The 19,217-nt window shown below is 34.6% G+C and overlaps 2 protein-coding genes and 1 pseudogene across 2 annotated transcripts; all 3 read right to left on the bottom strand.

The window, feature by feature from the left end:
* Positions 1-722: 722 nt before the first annotated feature.
* LOC146936956 (uncharacterized) lies at positions 723-1,529 on the bottom strand. The gene has a single exon (XM_085749309.1). The coding sequence runs from the start codon at positions 1,527-1,529 to the stop codon at positions 723-725; it is 807 nt and encodes a 268-aa protein (XP_085605435.1).
* Positions 1,530-1,570: 41 nt separating this feature from the next.
* Positions 1,571-3,227, bottom strand: LOC146936955 (uncharacterized; annotated as a pseudogene).
* A 13,500-nt stretch (positions 3,228-16,727) lies between these two features.
* Positions 16,728-18,400, bottom strand: LOC146936954 (uncharacterized). Its single transcript, XM_085749308.1, has 2 exons — positions 17,010-18,400; positions 16,728-16,953 (listed from the first exon to the last, which is right to left on the bottom strand). The coding sequence occupies exons 1-2, from the start codon at positions 18,398-18,400 to the stop codon at positions 16,728-16,730; spliced, it is 1,617 nt and encodes a 538-aa protein (XP_085605434.1).
* Positions 18,401-19,217: the final 817 nt, after the last annotated feature.

Here is a 19,217-nt window from a genome sequence, read left to right as displayed (position 1 = left end):
GTTTTAGGAGAATCAAGTTTAGGGATAAGGGCAATGGGAGTATCAGCTATGGTAGGGTCGAAAAAGCTAGTTTGGAAGGCTTTGGAGACGAGCTGGAAAATATCCACACCAACAATGTGCCAGTATTATTTGAAAAAGATGCAATGAAAACCATCCGGCCCAGGTGATTTGTAAGGTTTCATGGAGTTAAGGGCTGCTGATACTTCCTCTTTGGTAAATGGATTTGTGAGGGAATTCTTACTATTATCATCAATTGTGGGTTGGAGGCCAACATTGAGGAAGCGATTTTGATGGTGGTTGGTACTACAAAATAAATTCTTAAAGAATCTTTGAGCTTATTCTTGGAGGATGGAGGTGTCAGAGGACCATATTCCATTAGGGAGCTGAAGTCTATGGATTCTGTTTCGCTTTCTTCTGATAATGGTTTGAGCATGAAAAAAAGAAGTATTTTTATCACCAAATTTAACCCAATTCTCCCTAGATTTCTGATACCATAACATTTCTTCTTGAAAGAAGATATGATTATACTCATGTTGAAGCTCTTTTTCAATGAGAGAATGTCTAAGAGAGTCAACTCTTTCCAGATAACTTTGGATGCCTTTGAGGCGGTTTTCAATACGCTTCTTTCTTTTGAAAATGTTGCCAAAGACATCATGATTGAAGGAGATGGAATTTTCTCTAACAGTATTAAGAGCAACAGGTGTGTTATGATTAGAAGAATTTCAGGCTCTACTTACCAAATCTGCATACTCATCATGATCAATCCAAGCTGCCTCGAAACGGAATGGTCTAGGGCCCCTAGCAAGGGGAATGCCAACAAAACGGAGGAGAAGGGGATTATGGTCGGAGTGTAGTCTACATAGGACCTCCACAAAGGCCTCTGGGAAAGAGAGCCTCCAATTGATATTGGCAATACCTTTGTCAAGTTTCTTAGAAAGGATGCGGAGGCCATTATGGTTGCGGTGCCAGGTGAAACAGCCTCTAGTGGTAGTAAGGTCCAAGAGGTTACAATCATTCATAAGGTTGGAGAAAAGAGCTGCTCTAGAGCGGTTGAAAATTCCTCCTCTTTGTTCACTAGGGAGAATTGTTTCGTTGAAGTCACCTATCAATACCCAGGGACCAGAGATATCGCGGTTGAGGTTTGAAAGGTAACTCCAAAAGGGTGTTCTCAAAGTAGGGTTGGGGCTAGCATAAACACAAGTGCAAGTTGTGTTAGCATCTCCAAGGCTTATAGTGAAGGTTATGGAGTAAGGATTAGAGTCTATTATGGTGGAAGCTGTATTGTCTGCAGAAAGTTTAAGAAGCCAGATACCTCCTGAATGACCACTAGCTTCAATGATGTGTTCAAGAGTATAACCATTATTTATGAAGAAGGTGGATAATTTAGCAAAAGGAGCATGTGTTTCAAGAATGGCAAGAAAGGATGGTATGTATTTGCGTATCAGCTCTTTCAAGTGTCTTTTAGCTTTACTGTTAAGAGTCCCTCTAATGTTCCAAGAGAGGATAGTTTTGTCTAGGAGAGCTTCCATTAAAGAATGGACAAAAAGAGAGGAAGGGGGGGGGGGTGAGACTAAGAAACCATGTCTTCCTCCCTTGAGTTGGAATTTTCTTGGGGATCATCACTATCAACAATTCCAACATCAGTGTCATCTATCATTTCAGAATGGGAAATAGGGGCTAAAACAGAGTTGTCTTTGATCAGAGTTTTAGAAAGGGGGCGATGTTGAAGGAGAGTCTGGGTGGGACTGTTTTTAGTGTTGAGGGCAAAATGGTCAGAATTGTTTTGAGTATGTTGGTACACATGATCAAACTTCTGATGGTCAGATGGGGAAATTTTGGAAAGAGACATGTCATTAGTTTTTTTTGTGTAGGGACAGTTTCAGGAACAATGATGGCCTTATGATTGTTTGTGGGTTTACGTAAAATGGTCTTGGTGACTGGCACATGTGTGTTTTCTTGTCTGCGCCTTTTGGGAACAGATTTACTATTGTTGCGTGTAAAATCAATGGATTTTGATCAATTGGGGTTTTTTTTGATTGGGTGGGTCCAAATTGACATGGTTGACCATAGAAGACAAAGCATTGAACCTATTTTGTTTTTGTGTAACATAATTAGGGACATTAAATGTGTTATGATTGTGTGGTTTCTTTCTCCTAGTAACAACAAGCCAATCACCGTGCAGCTGTTGATTCTCCTCATTATTGTTGATTAATTTCCCTTTTTCAGCTGCTGTCTCATTGATTCCAGCCTTTATTGCCGTTCCGTTATGGTCTGCAGACAATGATTGCCCATGAATTGTTTCCGGGTCAGGTTGGGTCAGGATGGCGTGTTGCTGGGTCGGCCTTGGATTATTTGATTGGTGTTCTCCGGCGGTTTTGTGGTGGTTAGAGGTGGCCGGTTCCGGAACAGGTGGTTTCGAGCAACAATTTCTCCCTAGATGACCGTAGCATCTGCAGTTGGTGCAAATTAAGTGTAGTCCTTCATATTGAACCTTATACCAGTGACCATTCACCCATATTTTCCCCACCACCGGAACAGTAAGATCAATTTCAATACAGACTCTGGCGAACTTACCTCGTTCAACTGTTAGAGTGTTTGTATCGACCTTTATGGGTCTTCCTAGTGCTGATGCCATAGCAAGAAGGAAGCTCTCATCATAATAGACAAGGTTTAGTCCAGGAAAACGTACCCAGACCACTGTGCGATTGACTTTAGCATTTGGTGAGGCGAATTCAGGAGACCAATGGGTAACAGCCAGACAGTGGTTGAAGATTAGCCAAGGTCCTCCAGTGATGACTTTCTCTTTGTCCGCTGCTTGATCAAATTTCACCATAAAGAAGCCGTTGTCATTATCCATGATATCGAACCCTCCTTGGAGTTTCCATGTTTTTTGGAGGTGTTCCTTCATGGTGTTGTAGCCAAGGCTTTTTCCTAGCAGCTTCACTACCAATGCATCTTTCCAGGGTGTGCACAGCTCTTGAAAAACATGTGGGTCAATATGGATTTTTGGTAGAAGGCGGTTTCCATCTTCTAATTCGATTCGAACGAGTTTTTTCTCTATCATATCTTCTTTTTCGCGGAGTGGAATTTCTTGGGTGGATTCTAGTAGTGTGTCTCGAAAGGATGGCTTTTGGGATGAAGGCTTAGGTGGGTCGGGTGGTTTGGTGGAATGTTGCATGTTGCATGTTGGTTACACCATGTTCAGAGAACACAAAGTCAGCACTCATGGTTTCACTCTAAAACATCAATTTTACTTTTGAATTGTTAAACATTTTCACGTTGCTTACTACATATAATAACTAGTCGAGATACCCGTGCTACAGCACGGGTAGCGCGGCTTCGCCGCGCTGTATGGCCGCGGCTCCGCCGCGTGTCGAGTTTCGGCTGCGCTTGGCATAGTGATTATTTTTTTTGTCCATAGTGAAAATATGTAAAGTATTTAAAGCATAATAATGTATATATTGATCGGTAGTAATGAAAAATTGTAAAATAATTAAATTTTAATATGAACAAATATATATTAAATATTAATATGAGGAATGCTAGGGTCACACCCTCTAACACTCTCCTTTTAACACACCCAATTATTTGAAGACACATCACCCTATTTCTTTTTTCTTAAACCTGATGACCGGCTAAACAAGTTATGAGACAACATATTTTCTTTTAAACAAGTTATGAGACAACATATTTTCTTTTTAATTTTTGTTTATTTATTTATCTGGGACAGAGAGCTTTACAGATCTATGCCTGCCTTGCCTCCATCTTCACGAGTTCTTGTCTATTCGTCTTCTTTGTCCCAATTTTATCATCATTTTTCGCAAAATTTGTCGTCTTTATCGCTATTTCCGATCTATCCCATCACGCGGTCAACCGTCATCGTCTCAGTCGCACCTACGGTGGTCCGCCGCCGTCCTCTCAATCGCAACTTACGTTGGTTTTTTCTGTTTTCTTTAATCTTTTTCCTATCATTTCACATCTTTGTATTAAAAAAAAGTATAATAAAAGGGAAAGAAGGAAGAAAGAAAGAAGAAAAAAACTGCTGGAGGAACAAGTGTGCAATGGTTTGTTGATTGTTTTGGATGGTAACGACGGCGAGAACTTGTAGAAGAAAGAGATTGTATTTTTTTACTTTAAATTAAAAGGCCAATAATATAATAAAATAAGTAAATAGTTAGAAAATTCAACCGGTAGCCAATTGCAAGAATAAAGAAATGAGGTGATGTGGCTTCAAATAATTGGGTGTGTTAAAAGGAGAGTGTTAGAGGATGTGACCCTACCCTAGCATTCCTCTTTTAATATTGATGATATTAAAAAAGCTAATAAATAAAAATAATCATAGTTTTTATTTACTAATATGTTTTAGTGTGAAAATAAGCATCCCGTGAGATATCATAATTAATGTATTATATAATATTGTTATCGTAAAATATATTTCATAAATAAGCATATGCTAACATATTCCCGTAAAAAAATACAGTGAGACATATTTTTGTTAATATATAGTCCATACACTCATATATATTTTATCAATATATATTACTCATTAGATTTCATAAATAAGAATATACTAATATATTCCCGTAAAACAAACATATACTCATATATATTTTTATTAATATATAGTCCATACACCAGCATATACTTTATTAATATATTAATAAAACTTAGGCAGTTCTTTCAAAAAAAAACTTAGGCAGTCGCGGTGTTTAAATAGAGATATTAAAAAAATACTAATTTTTTTTAAAGATTAAAAATACTAATTAAAACTGATCACTCATTATAGTTACTAAAATGGGTCTCGTGTTACAATTGTACACTCCAATGGTTTTTTTATTGATACATTTAAAAAAAAGGGAAAAAATTGAAGTATGATTAATCATAGTATATTATAATTTTTTTTGTTTGTTTTAGTATTGACGATATTAAAAAAAATGAAAATACATTTCACAAATAAACATATACTAACAGATTCCAGTATAAAAACATATAGTGAGATATATTTCTATTAATATAGAGTCCATACACTCATGTATATTTATCAATATATAGTTCCCATTAGATTTCAGAAATAAGAATATACTAATATATTCCCGTAAAACAAACATATACTCACATATATTTTTTTATTAATATATAGTTCATACACCCACATATATTTTTTGAATATATATTAATAAAACTTAGGCAGTCACGGTGTTTAAATAGAGATATTAAAAAATATTAATTAAAAATGATCACTCGTTGTAGTTACTAAAATGGGTCCCGTGTTACAATTGTACACTCCAATGATTTTTTTAGTGATACATTTTCAAAAAAAAAAAAACAACGGAAAAAATTGAAGTATGATTAATCATAGTATATTATAATATTGTACTTGTTTTAGTATTGACGATATTAAAAAAGCTAATAAATAAAAATACATTTCATAAATAAATATATACTAACATATTCCCGTAAAAAAACATATAGTGAGATATATTTTTTAATATATACTCATTTGTATTAAATAAATATATACTAACATATTCCCGTAAAAAAACATATTGTGAGATATATTTTTGTTAATATATACTTATTTGTATTTTATCAATATATAGTTCCCATTAAATTTCAGAAATAAGAATATATTAATTTTTTTTTTGAAAGAAGAAATAAGAATATATTAATATATTCCTATAAAACAAACATATACTCATATATATATATGGTCCATACACCCACATATATTTTATTAATATATTAATAAAAGAGTAATGATATTTTGACATCCATTTGATGACAACTTTGTTGACAACCTTGTTTTTCTCATTTCTTATTGGTCAAAAACAATGGAGAGAGAAAAAGGAAGAGAGAGGAAAACAACATCATGTGAGTATGAGAGAGAAATTTGTTTAAAAGTTGTCAAAAAGTGGTTGTCAAAATATCATTTCTCTTAATAAAACTTAGGCAATCGCGGTGTTTGATTAGAGATATTAAAAAAATACTAATTAAAACTGATCACTCGTTGTAGTTATTAAAATGGGTCTCGTGTTACAATTGTACACTCCAACGGGTTTTTTAGTGATACATTTAAAAGAAAACAACAGAAAAATTTGAATTATGATTAATCAAAGTATATTATAATATTGATCTTGTTTTAGTATTGACGATATGAAAAAAGCTAATAAATAAAAATAATCATAGATTTTATTTACTAATATGTTTGAGTGTGAAAAATATTAATATGCGTCCCGTGAAAAAACATAATTAACGTATTATATAATAGTATTATCGTAAAATACAAAATCATATTCTGCTATAACAACAACACTTGTTAGTTTCCTCTAAAAAAAATACTGTGAGATATATTTTTGTTAATATATAGTCCATACACTCATATATATTTTATCAATATATATAGTCCTCATTAGATTTCATAAATATGAATATACTAATATATTCCCGTAAAACAAACAAATACTCATATATATTTTATTAATATATAGTCCATACACAAACATATTCTTTATTAATATATTAATAAAACTTAGGCAGTTCTTTCAAATAAAAAAAAACTTAGGCAGCCGCGGTGTTTAAATAGAGATATTAAAAAAATACTAATTTATTTTAAAGATTAAAAATACTAATTAAAACTGATCATTCGTTATAGTTACTAAAATGGGTCCCGTGTTACAATTGTACACTGCAATGATTTTTTTAGTGATACATTTTCAAAAAAAAGGGAAAAAATTGAAGTATGATTAATCATAGTATATTATAATATTGATCTTGTTTTAGTATTGACGATATAAATAAAAATAATCATAGATTTTATTTACTAATATGTTTGATATTAATATGCGTCCCATAAAAAACATAATTAACGTATTATATAATAGTATTATCGTAAAATACAAAATCATATTCTGCTATAACAACAATACTTGTTAGTTCCTCTAAAAAACAACTTGTTAGTAAAACCGAATTGAAAATTAGTAGAGAAAATGGAGTTGAAAATGAAGAGAGAAAATGAAAAATGAAGAAAGTTGGTAAGAAAAAGATAAGAGAGGAGAGTGAGATTGAAAGAGAAAAGTTTATTATTAAAAAATAAAGGTGAGAGAAAAGTTTATTATTAAATAAATATAGATGAGAGAGAAAAGTTTATTATTATAAATAAAGAAAGATGAGAGAGAAAAATTTATTATTAAATAAAGAAAGGTGAGAAAGTGGGTTTTAGTAAAGTGGGTTTTGATAGTGGATTTGACAAAAATAACCCTAAAATTGTAAATGAAAAAGTTTGGAAGAAAATTAGGTATGGATAGTTAAGTAATTTTGGTAGTATCTTGTTTTTATATATTGTAAGTAGAGTAGATAGATAATAATAATAATAGTAACTCAATCGTGTATGCATCATATTACTTTTTTTTTTAAGATATATTACTTTTTTTATTGATGCATTATATTATAACCACATTAGACAATAAACACGTTGCATTTGCTCTTATTGTATCTATGTCTCTTTAATATGTTTAAGTCACAAAATTTCACATTTCTTACTCATATATAATAGTAACTCAACCATGTATGCATTATAATTACTTTTTTTTACTAATGCAGTATAATAGAACCAAACTTGACCAAAAAAAATGAACAAACACATTACATTAATAAACATAAACATCATTGATTTACTATAGCCATTTACAAAAAATTGCAACGTTTTCATGCACGTAATTATAAAGCACTTCCTAATTTCTTACACTATCACCTTTGGATATTTAATGTATTTCATAACATTATATATATATATATATATATATATATATATATATATATATATATATATTACATTCGTTTCATCTTCATCTATATATTTGTTCTTCTAACAGGTTTTGGCTTTATAAAATGGGTATTGCTTCTGCAGAATCGTATTTGCATGTTTTGGAAATAGAAGAGTGTATTGTTGAAGAGCCGTCTCTTATATGAACACATAATTAGAGAAAAAGAAACAAAACTTCTAAAGACGAATCCCATTCTGACTGCTTATTTCAGTTGTTTTTGTGAGCAATATTGATAGGAAACATGAATACCTCTAGCTATGATCGAAAAGAATAAGTGATACCAAGAGAAAAAGCAAAAACACTTGCGATTGCACAAAAAAAGTTTTTATATGATTACACTAATATGATAAAATATTAAATATGATACAACTCTTCAAACTTATGAAATATGAACAAGAAAAGAACTATATTAATTATCCTAAAAATATTTTAACAAATATGAATTCTCATATAATTTCTAAACAACCCTCTTATATTTAATATAATTTAATATTAAACATAACAATATCAACCATTTAACTTTATGTGAATATGCTTATCATAATTATTATTCTCTCATTTGTAAAAAATCAAACCCGTGCAACACACGGGTTATATACCTAGTCCTTATAACACGTTTACACACAAGTATAAGTGACTCCAAATTCTTTCTCTATGCCACGTCACTCTTTAGTTTTGACCAATGGTTGTCTTAAATTGTTGTCACGCCATTTCCCATATTTGTAGCCAAAAATCAGTTTTGATTTTCGTTCAAATTTAGGTATACTTTTGACCAGGGTAATTCTTCCTAAATACTACCTTCATTCCAATTAATTTCCATCAGTCCCAACTTAATTCTCCTTGAATTGGTAACGTTTCTTACCATACATTCAGCAGCCCTTAATATTTTGAATCACACCTAACAAAGACTACACATCCATAAACAATTAGAGAGAAAAGAAAGGGAAAGCGTAACCCTCTAGCAACAAAAACATAAAACACCTCTTTTACATTCAGTCATCGTTCTCCTCCTTGTTTATTCAACCAATTCATCTTAGTGTGAGGTCTTAAGGTAAAGTTATGTTGTTCTTTTCTCTTCCATTCCTACGTTCATAATCTAATGTTAAGTCATTTTATTAAGATTGTGTTCTGCCTCAAAGTACAATTATCAACCTCTTAATTCGTACTTCTATTTCCCGTAGTATCCCAAGACTAGCTCGAGCATTCGGTGCGGAATCAACCTTAGGGGCGTCTTGTGTCGAAGGAAAATCACCCTAAGGTAAGGGCGGTATTCCGTACAATCATCTAGTCATAATTTCATAGGCTAAGTTGGTAGTACAACTCTTTTCCTAATAAAAGGAGGAAACTTTAATATAAATAAAAAGATGGGGGGTAATTTTTTATTGCATTTCATGTTTGGTGAAAGGTCTCATCTTTTTTATTAGTTTAATTTCATATTCCCTTTCTACACATTTGACAGTTTCAAACTCACTCATTGTATTATTGATCGATGAAAAAACAATTATTTGTGTAGACTGATCAGTTGTAATTCTAATTACGTATTATTGCCTTACTTTATGATCATTATTACATACTGAGAGAAGAGAAGATAACTTGCAGAGCAAGTTAACCAGTTAGTTTAGTGATTAGTTTCTATCTGCTATAGCCATTCCATTGTAGTTACTGTATGCCTTCATTTACTTATATATATGCTTGTAATCAACAATTAAATCAATGACAATTATGAAGGTGAGAAAAACACAAGAATGGGGGGTTGAATTGTGTTAGTTTTTTCTTCGTTTTCTCCTAAGCTGAAAACACTGATCAGAAGCAGATAGAGTTCTACTTTTGAAGTGATATTCATGACAAACTTGCAGCGGATAAAAACAGAGAGAGAGGGAGAGAGAGAGAGAGAGAAAGAAGAAAGACACAAATCAATTATACAGGTTCCTTCCACAAACTGGAAGTAGTCCTGTCCCCCTTGCACTTCCAAGGAGAGTTCACTAAAATGTAATATCTGATTACAACTGCTCACTGCTAAAGTTAGCAAGAGACTTCGAACTGCTCAAGCACAACTGCAAGAGACTTCCTATGCTCTTGAACACAATCAAGAGACTTCTAATGCTCAAGCACAACTGCAAGGGACTTCTATTCAAACAGAATTACAAAGAAAAATGTTTGAGGTTGAACACTTGATATACAATGTGTTCACAATACAAATCAGATACAGACTCTTAAGACTCTAGAATTTCGAAGATATGAACTTTGAAAAAGAAATTCGAAGTGAACTTTGATTGCAGAACAATTTAAGCAGAGTTTTGGCACTTGTAAATTGTTGTTGAGTCCTTACCAATCTCTAAGTCTTCACTCCTTTATATAGAGGTGTGAAAGAGACGTTGTGAATTGCCAGCACATCAAAATAGAGTCGTTTGATGCTTAGTTCAATCACCAATGATCTTTTGTCTGATATGGTTATTGTCCTGTGAAGGATCAATTTCAAATACATTCTAATTGTGAAGGAACATCATTGCAGGCAGAGCTATTTTTCTTGTCTTGTAGCAGAGACAAAAACAGAGTAGTGGAGGTAGTGGTTGTACACTTCTTACAGTTGTACTTTGTCAACGCTCTTTAAAGAACAAGCATCCAATGCCTTCAAATCCTTTCAAAATAGTTGTTGCTTCACTCTTCCAGTCTTCTGCAATGCTTAGACGATATTAAATCCATTGAACAGCCTTTGAAGCTTTAAGTCTTGCATCTCCTGATGAACTTCAGCTTCTTGTGATCTTCAGCTTCTGATGAGATGCTTCTGATGAACTTGCTTCTGATGACGTCATCACTTCAGGAGCACTATACTTCAGGAGCACTTCTCTTCATATGCTTCAAGCTTCCTTTTTGTTGATTCCTTAGCTCTCTTTTGTTCTTCCTGAATCTATTTAAGATGTCAAATTTTTGTCTATGGTCATGTACACTTGAACAAATATTAGCTTATCCACTTGACAATTTTTAATACCTTGTTATCATCAAAACTCTCAAAGGGTAATGTTAAACACATTTTGTTCCAACAATCTCCCCCGTTTTGATGATGACAAACATTAGTATTTAAAATGTGCAATTGTTGTTAATCTAATTAAAAAGTTGACTATAAGGGTTTGAGGTTTGTAAGCTCCCCTTGAGTCTAATAATACTTTAAGGTGAGGTTTGTGTTATACCCTAATTTTGGACCTAAAAATACTTGTTCAATTCTTCTTTTCTTGTGTTTTAAGTCATTTGAACTATCTCTGATCAATTGCATCTTTCTCTGCATTTTATTTCAATGTTATTTGCAAAATTCACATAGAAGGGTATTTTAGTCATTTCCTGCATTCAACTCATTTTAATCCTTGAAAATTGTTTGGGTCCTTTCAAATAGTGTGAATAAGTCTTCATTTCAATTCTATGTCAAAATCCATTTTAAAATTGCATTTGAAGTCATTTTGAGTCAGTTTAGCCCCTAGGGGCATTTTAGTCTTTTCATGTGTTAAAGCCCTGTTTAAATTCTAGAAATTGTCTCTGAGTCTTTTAATTTGTCTGAATAAGCTCTTGCTTTAATCCCTTGTTAAAAAAATCATTTTAAAATTGCATTTGAGTCGTTTCGAGTCATTTTAGTCCCTAGGGGCGTTTTGGTCATTTCACATAAAATTGCTGATTCTTTTTAATCTGCTTTGTTGTTTTTAATCGTCTCGCTTTACGTTAATTTTCAATTTACTTTTTCAATTCAATTTTAGTTTTAATTTTCATTTCGGTCCTCGTACTTTTGTTATTTGCATTTTAATCCCTTTTTAAGTTTGTTAGAGTCCAAGTGCCATGTGTCCAAATGCTATTGGTCCTTAAGAGTTTGTTACAAGTCTAGTGCCACATGTCCCACTCCAATTGGTCCAAGGCTTACCACATCACCTATAAATAAGTCAAACCTATGGTCAATTTACAACTAATCATTTTTACACCAAAAATTCCAAAAAAATCATTTTTTAATTATTTTTTCTCTCCCATTTTTCTCTCATCTTCAACAACCTCTAACAAACTTTCTCCACCTCCATCACCACCACAACAAATTTCCACCACCACTCTCCTCCACCCTAACCACCATAACTAATTCTCAACCACCATCTCTAACCACCGTAACCAATTTTTCCGGCCACCTCTAACCACCGCGAAATCACCGTAACAACCATTATCATCATCAACAACCATTTCGCCGCCATATTCAACGCCGTAAGCCTTCAATTCACAACTGAATTCGATACAAAACTCGTCCAAATCCATTCCTCGACGGCACCGCAAGCTGCGTCGCACATCCAAACAGCCCCAAAGGAAGTAGCAGTGCAATTTTCGTCATCACGTCATCTTCCATTTCCGAACGAATTCAACAACACAAGCTCATAACTCGGTTGCTATACTCCAACAACTCAGCCTGGTCTTACGAATCCAGTGGCAATCAACTCGCACACAAGGCTATCCGATGCGGACCGATCCTATCGAACAACAACAACACGTTTTGAAATCGGTTTGAAGGGTGAATTGCAAAGCTGAAGCGGGTTCCAGATCAAGCAAGAATCACAAACACGTAAGATACGGAGGAGGAACGGAATTGAACCAGAACAAAACGCTGAAGCAAGGAGGAGCTGAACGAATCCGAGAGAGGAAGATTGAACCGGTCCAGCATCGTAATCCACTCAGGTTCGCAAGCAAGAACAAGAAGAGCCGGAGCAGATTCGAAGGAAAAATCAAAACCAAAACAGAGGTGAGTTTATGTTGCTTTGAATGTTTAAATCTTGTTGCTTGGATCTGCTCTCATCTGTTGCTTTTCGCCAAAATCCGAGTCCATATTTGAGTTCTAGGAAGAAAATGATGTTTAAAACTTAAAGAAAATTTTGAAAATGGTGACGTTTGTGACTCCGACGCGGTGGTGCCACCACCGGCCACCGCGCCGGAAATTTGCTTTGATTGGAGAAGAAAGGGACGGTGCTGTGAGGACGTGAGGAAGAAGAATGAATAAACGGCCACAACATTTTATATTAATCATTTTTGACCCATGCCCACAACCCAAACCATAATCCATGATCCATACCCATAGCCATAACCCAGTTCTTCTCTTGGGTTTGGGCTTGGACCCTCATATGGTGTGGATTCAGTTTCTGTGCATTTCCTTGCTAGTTGTAGGCTGCGAACTGTTTTTACACCCCTGCTTATATTCGAAACCTCTTGAAAAATTCCACAAAAATTCTAGTAGTTTCTTGACGCATTTTTTGATAATTCTTGATGTATATTACATGCCAAATCTTGATCACAATATATAATTTTTTATCTTGATTCTTGATTAGTACTTTGTATTCATTTTTTACTCGAATTTTGATAAAAATTTCTAAGTGTTTTGGAATGTTGATGTGGTCAATTTTTAGCACTTGACACTTGTTCTTTAGAATGTAGTTACATGTTAAAATCTACTTCAAAATAATGTGCGTTTGTTTTGTCATTTTTGCTACTTTTTGTTAAGACTTTCGTAAAAATGGTGATGTGATCTTGTCCTTGAATTTTGGTGCATAAGTGTGACTTTGAGTATGTCGTTCTTGGAGTGATTTTGTTTCTTTATTTAGCATATGCCTGCTGTTCTTGTTATAAGTCCTTCACCTTGTGAATAATGTGTGTTTCTTGTGTTAAATAAAGTGCAAGTAGGCTTAAAAATACTATGATTGTATTGCATGCTAATTTCCCTTGATTTCTCACATCGTGATTGACTTAAAACCATTGGGATATTGCCATTAATGTGAGGATTATAGGCCTTAGTTTTGCTTTAGAATTCTAGTAGTTTTAAGTACTATCCCATCATGCTTTCTTTTGGTTAAATTTTTGACTATTTCTTTGTTAAATTCTAGTTACTCTACTATGCTCTTTTTGCTTGCCTCCATTGCATTTTTTTTACATCTTATATTACTAACCACTTTGTTCATTGTTTCATAAGCATTTCACCCACCATCTTATCTTCTTAGTCTTTATTTTCTCACACTTTAAAATTCATGCAAAAAGTTAGAATGTAAAATCTAGGAATTCATGTACTTTACTTCCATGCAATTTAATTTCTTGCAAGACCATAGAATGTATCTAGGGCATGATGTAATAAGGACAATGAACTCTAATGATGTACACCGACACAAGCACCGACACATGCACACACATCACTTTAGGTATATAGTTAGAATATGCATGTTTAGATGTATGTTTAGGATTGTATGTTTAGATGAATGTTTAGGCTTTATACTTAGAAAAATCATTTTCCAAAGAAACATGAATAAACTTCACTCAAATCATTTTCAAAATAAACCTTGGGATCAAAATCCCATTGATTTTCCTTTTCATTTTCTTAGTCAAATTTCAATGAAAAATAATCATACTTGACTTCTTTTGCAAATCACTAATTCAACCTCACAATTTCATAATCTCATGCCCTTGAGGCCTCTTTCTATTCTTCAAAATCCAATTTTCAAACTTAAAATCAACCAACAAAAACAAAAACACTTTTTGGAAGAGAACTACGGTGGATTTGATCCCTTAATCGGGTACGTAGGCAAGGAACAAAATTCCTTCAATTCAAATAAAATAAAAATTCAAAAACATTCTTCTCCCTCCAATTCTTCACTTAGCAAACTTTAGGTGTAAATATCATTTCAAAATAGCACTTAAAAGTAAAGCGCGCGCGTAGAAATTAAAGACGGTTCCTATAGGATACTATAGTCGTTATGGGTGCCTAACACCTTCCCGTAGCGAAAACAACTCCCGGACCTCGATTCTCAAGGGTTTTGCTTATTTTTTCCCTTCCCAAGAAAAAATGAGATATCACCGGTAAAAAGGTTCAAACGTAATCAATGTTTGACACCCGAAAACCAAGATAAAACAGTTTGAAAGCTCCCCTAAGTTCTATCCATGTTAATTAAATTCATCATTAGAAACGATATAACACTCTGAATATTCTCACATTAATAGACTAAGAGATAAGAAGAAGGCCCTATTAATTTAACTTGATTAAAACTTAAATTAATGGGGCTCAGAGCCTATAAATACTATACATCTACTCCCCCTTTTGTCATCAACAAAAAGTATAAAAACTAAAGACAAAAACAAAGAGATAAGAAAAAGATAGTGAGAAATTTTATAATCACAAGACATATATCAGAGCATTAAAAAATAGTTTAGAAGCATAAACATTAGATTAGTAGCGCAAAAACTTGTTCAGAAGCAAAATAAGATCAGATGCGAAATTGAAGTCAGAAGCACAATAAGTTCAGAAGATGTTAAACAAAGAAACTTAAGATAAAAACTAAACAAGATAAAATATAATGTGTGCAACTAAGGGTTGGCTTGTTTGCTAAACATATACATCATCTATTTTAGCATCTTGTTTGTTTCTTACGACTGTTGCTTCATTTCCTTCTTGAAATCTTCATTGCTCTTGATCAAATTTTCTTCCCTAATTCTGGCTTCTTCCAGCTTAGCTTCAGTGGATGACTTGTATTCAAGCAAAAGTAGCTTCTGCTCCATGAGCTCTTTCTTCAGCTTCTTATTTTCTCTCTCCAAATCAGCATTTCTTTGTATCAAATCAAAGCTAGTAGATGCTGATTTGAAGTTAACCTTGTTCAACCAAGTTAAGTCTAATTCCTTGGGATGCACACCAGTAGGAATGAAGTCAGTAGGATTCCTTTCTCTCAAGCACATAGGATTTTGCACCCAAGTTCTTAGAACTTTAACTTCTTGCAGATTGCTATCAACTCCCTTTAGCCAATCTTGAAGCTTTTGTTGAGCTGAGTCTTGAGCATCCATACATGTTCTCTGAAGCTCATTCAAGACAAAGTCAACTCTCTCCTTTAGTCTTTTCCAAAGCTTCTCATAGCTGTCCTTGTGAATAAGGTCATTTCTTGCTTGAACCAGATTATTCAGCTCCTGAAATATATTCTCACACACATCTGCTAAAATAGTAGAATCTAGAAACAATGTGGGTGGAGAAGGGACATTTGGTTTGGCAGGAGCACAAGGATGAATGGCTAAGCTTGATGATGAGGGTTGGTCATTTGTGGAGGTTGGAGTTTGAATGCTGGTTTCTGATGGTTGATCAGGAACAGACTTTACAATCACAGTAGAGAAAGAGTTTAACTGCTCATCCTCAACATCAGAAGCTTCTGATGTGATCATAAAGTCAGGTTCACTGACGGTTTCAGGAATAGAAAGTGATTCAGTTTGACCAGGAACAAGTTGTTCAGGAACAGAAAGTTCAGGAACAACATGTTCAAAGGTAGAGACATTTTGGCAGGTTGTTAAGGCCATTTGTGAGTTTGGTGCTTGTTGTTTGGGGGCTTTCTAAAGTAACTTCATCAGAAGCTACTTCAGACGCTTTCTGTAGATTTGGCTCAACAAATGGCAGTTCACCAGAGTAGTGACTAACCAGAGTCTCTAAGACAGATGTTTCAGTAGTTTGGGTAGTTGTAGTGGGATGAGATGATGATGATTCAATATTAACATCAGCAGGAACAAAGCTGAGAGGTTCAGCATTGGTGCTTGGAAAGGATGGTTAGGGGGTAGTCTTTCACAGACTTTGTTTCTCATCTCATACATATTCCCTATCATTTCATCAACACTAGGGTTCATAGGCTCATAGGGAATGTTTTTAGAAGGCTTTTTGTGGAGTTTGGTGGATGGTGATAAGGTTTTGTGTAAGTTTTCATAGACTTTGTTCAAAGGAACATTATCCATGTCTGAAGAAGATATTGAGGAGGTAGATTGAGAGGATGTGGAGGTTGAATCAGATTCTACTACTATAACATTAGAGTGATGTGGATAATCAGGATTACCTTTATCAGCTTATGGAACAGTAGCTTCTGAACCAGCAACTTCATCGTCCTAAACTTCATCAGTGGTCTTCTCACGAGCAATCATCAGCAAACTTCCAGCTTCTGAAGTCACCAGTTCTTGTACTTCTTCAGTAGCTTGAACAACTTGTTGTGCAATAGTACCAGCATCTTCCCTTGCTATGCTTGATGCAGGAACTTCAATCCCTTTTGCAAGTTCCCTTATCTTCTCAAGTGCAGCAGCATCTTCAATTTCTTCTTCTTCACTTCCCTTGTGACTAACTCAGTAGCAGCTGTAATCTGATCTTCATCTTCAGCCACATATGCTGCTAACTTTAGCTTCCTGATAGCTTGCTTTCTCTTCTTCTTTGAGATAGAAGGTTGATCAGGAGCAGTTTGAGAAGTTGCAGCAGCTTTACCACTTCTGGTTCTCCTGTTCAGAACTGTATCAGCATCCAGGTTCTGAACTTCTTCTTGAATAGTTGGTACTCCAAGACCAACTTCATTCACATTAGAAGAGACCTTTACCTTCTTAGCTTTCTTCTTCTTAGGCTCTTCAGGAGCATCATCCAGATACTCTTCCTTTGTTAGAGCTTTCCTTTTAGTCTTCCTACTCTTGGCCACAGGCAATGCTCCACCATACATGGTGTCAGGAACATCACAAAGCCTTATTGTCTTGCATGTACTCTCAAAATGATCTACAATGTAGTTCATCTGAACCTCAATGGGGTCTTGCTTGCAGATTGGAGGAAACCCATCCATCAGAGCAGATACAACATCTGACTCTTTCAAATCTGTACTAAGCTTCTTGAAAGCTTCCTTCTCTATCAGCTTCATCTTCCTGAGGGTTTGCCCATTGATGACTTTGCCTGTTTCAGTACCAAGCTGATCATCAGTGAATATGTTGACCTCCTTCAGTAACTTCAGAATTCCTCCTTGATGAAGAATCTCTGAAATTAATCTTTCATAGGGAATCCAGTATCTTCTATTATCTTGGATTTCCCTGAGATCCTTGATCATGTGCTTAAAGATATACTTAAGCACATTTGTAGTCTCCTTCTTGATGAAGTAATGAAGGAAGACTCTGTGTTTAAGAGAAGGTTGATCTCCACCACCACCCTTTGGTAGGAGATTTTCGTTCTGTATCTTCAGGAGCAACTTCTTCTCCATTGACAGATCAGAATAAGCCCCTTTCTTCCTGCTGTTGAACATAGACATGTTCACAACTTCATTCCAGGGACTATTCTTGCTATTGTCTATACCATCTGTGAAACTTCCTCCTGATGGTCTTCTGAGAACAAAAACAATAACTTCCTGAGAGATGAAGACAGGAATACCCATGATGCTTGACCTAATTTCTGTAACCGTAAAAGGTTCAAAGCTCATTTCTCTCCTTGATTTCCCAGCAAGAGTGGGATCAATCAAAACTTTCTCATCCATTTCTGCCTGAGCAACTTTGCGATCATAAACTTGACCTCTCACCCAGAAATGTCTGACCAAGTTTTTGTAAGTTGGACCATTCAGCATAGTAAAGTAATCCATCAGACCTTGAGCTTCATAGTAGCTCCTGATGTTGCAGCCATGATACGCCAGAGAGATGAAGTCTATATAATTCTCAGTCTGAACATTGAGTTCCCATTCTTCCAAAGACATAGTTCTTCCCCTGATTTCATACGCAGGAGCCTCTTGAGTAGTTGATTTTGGAACGGAGCTTGAGGATGCCATTGATGTTGAAGAAAGTTTTTGGGGTTCAAGGTTTTTTCATTAAAGAAGATGAACTTACTTCGTAGAGAAACAGTATGAAAAGAGGAAAGTGTAGGTTGTGAAGTGAGTTATGTGTGATTTGCCTAAGTGTTTTGAGTAAAAACGTTTGCAATTCAGAAAGGGATAAACAAACACAACATTAATGACATAGGGGGCGCGAGATAGTACATTCAAAGCTTAAAATCATCATTGCCCTCATACGTTATACACTAATACAACTAAGCCACGTCAGAAGTTGTTCAGAGAAACTGCTAAGTTAGTGGGACAGGTGTTACTAAAAAGTAACTTCCAACGTTTCCACTAACTATGCTATTTAGGAGCACAAAGTCCTTCTTCTGAAGTTAAAGTGCTGATGTCATCTTCAGAAGCACATTTTCCTCAAAATCTCAGTTAAGAGCTTCTGATGGACCAATGCTTCTGAACAAACTTCAGGACATCACTTCTAGTTCAGGAGCAAGCAAGCTTGGCTCTTGAATGTAGAATAGGATTCTTTGACAAACAAATAGCAGTAGTATTATCAAAATAAATGGGAATACTGTTAGCATTAATCTGATAGTCTTCCAACTTATGTTTCATCCAAAGTAATTGTGTACAACAACTTGCAGCTGAGATGTATTCTGCTTCTGTTGTAGACATAGCAATAGTTGCTTGTCTTTTGCTAGCCCAGGATATCAGATTATCACCCAAAAATTGACAGTTGCCACTGGTTGATTTTCTTTCAATCCTATCACCAGCATAGTCAGCATCACAAAATCCAACCAACTGATAATCTAGGGAT

The sequence above is a fragment of the Medicago sativa genome, chromosome 3 (genome assembly GCF_051527215.1).
Source record: "Medicago sativa cultivar Bolivia chromosome 3, Bolivia_mono, whole genome shotgun sequence".
NCBI lineage: Eukaryota > Viridiplantae > Streptophyta > Magnoliopsida > Fabales > Fabaceae > Medicago > Medicago sativa.
Note: the sequence above shows the minus strand (reverse complement) of the source record. Positions and strands in the feature narration are given on the sequence as shown.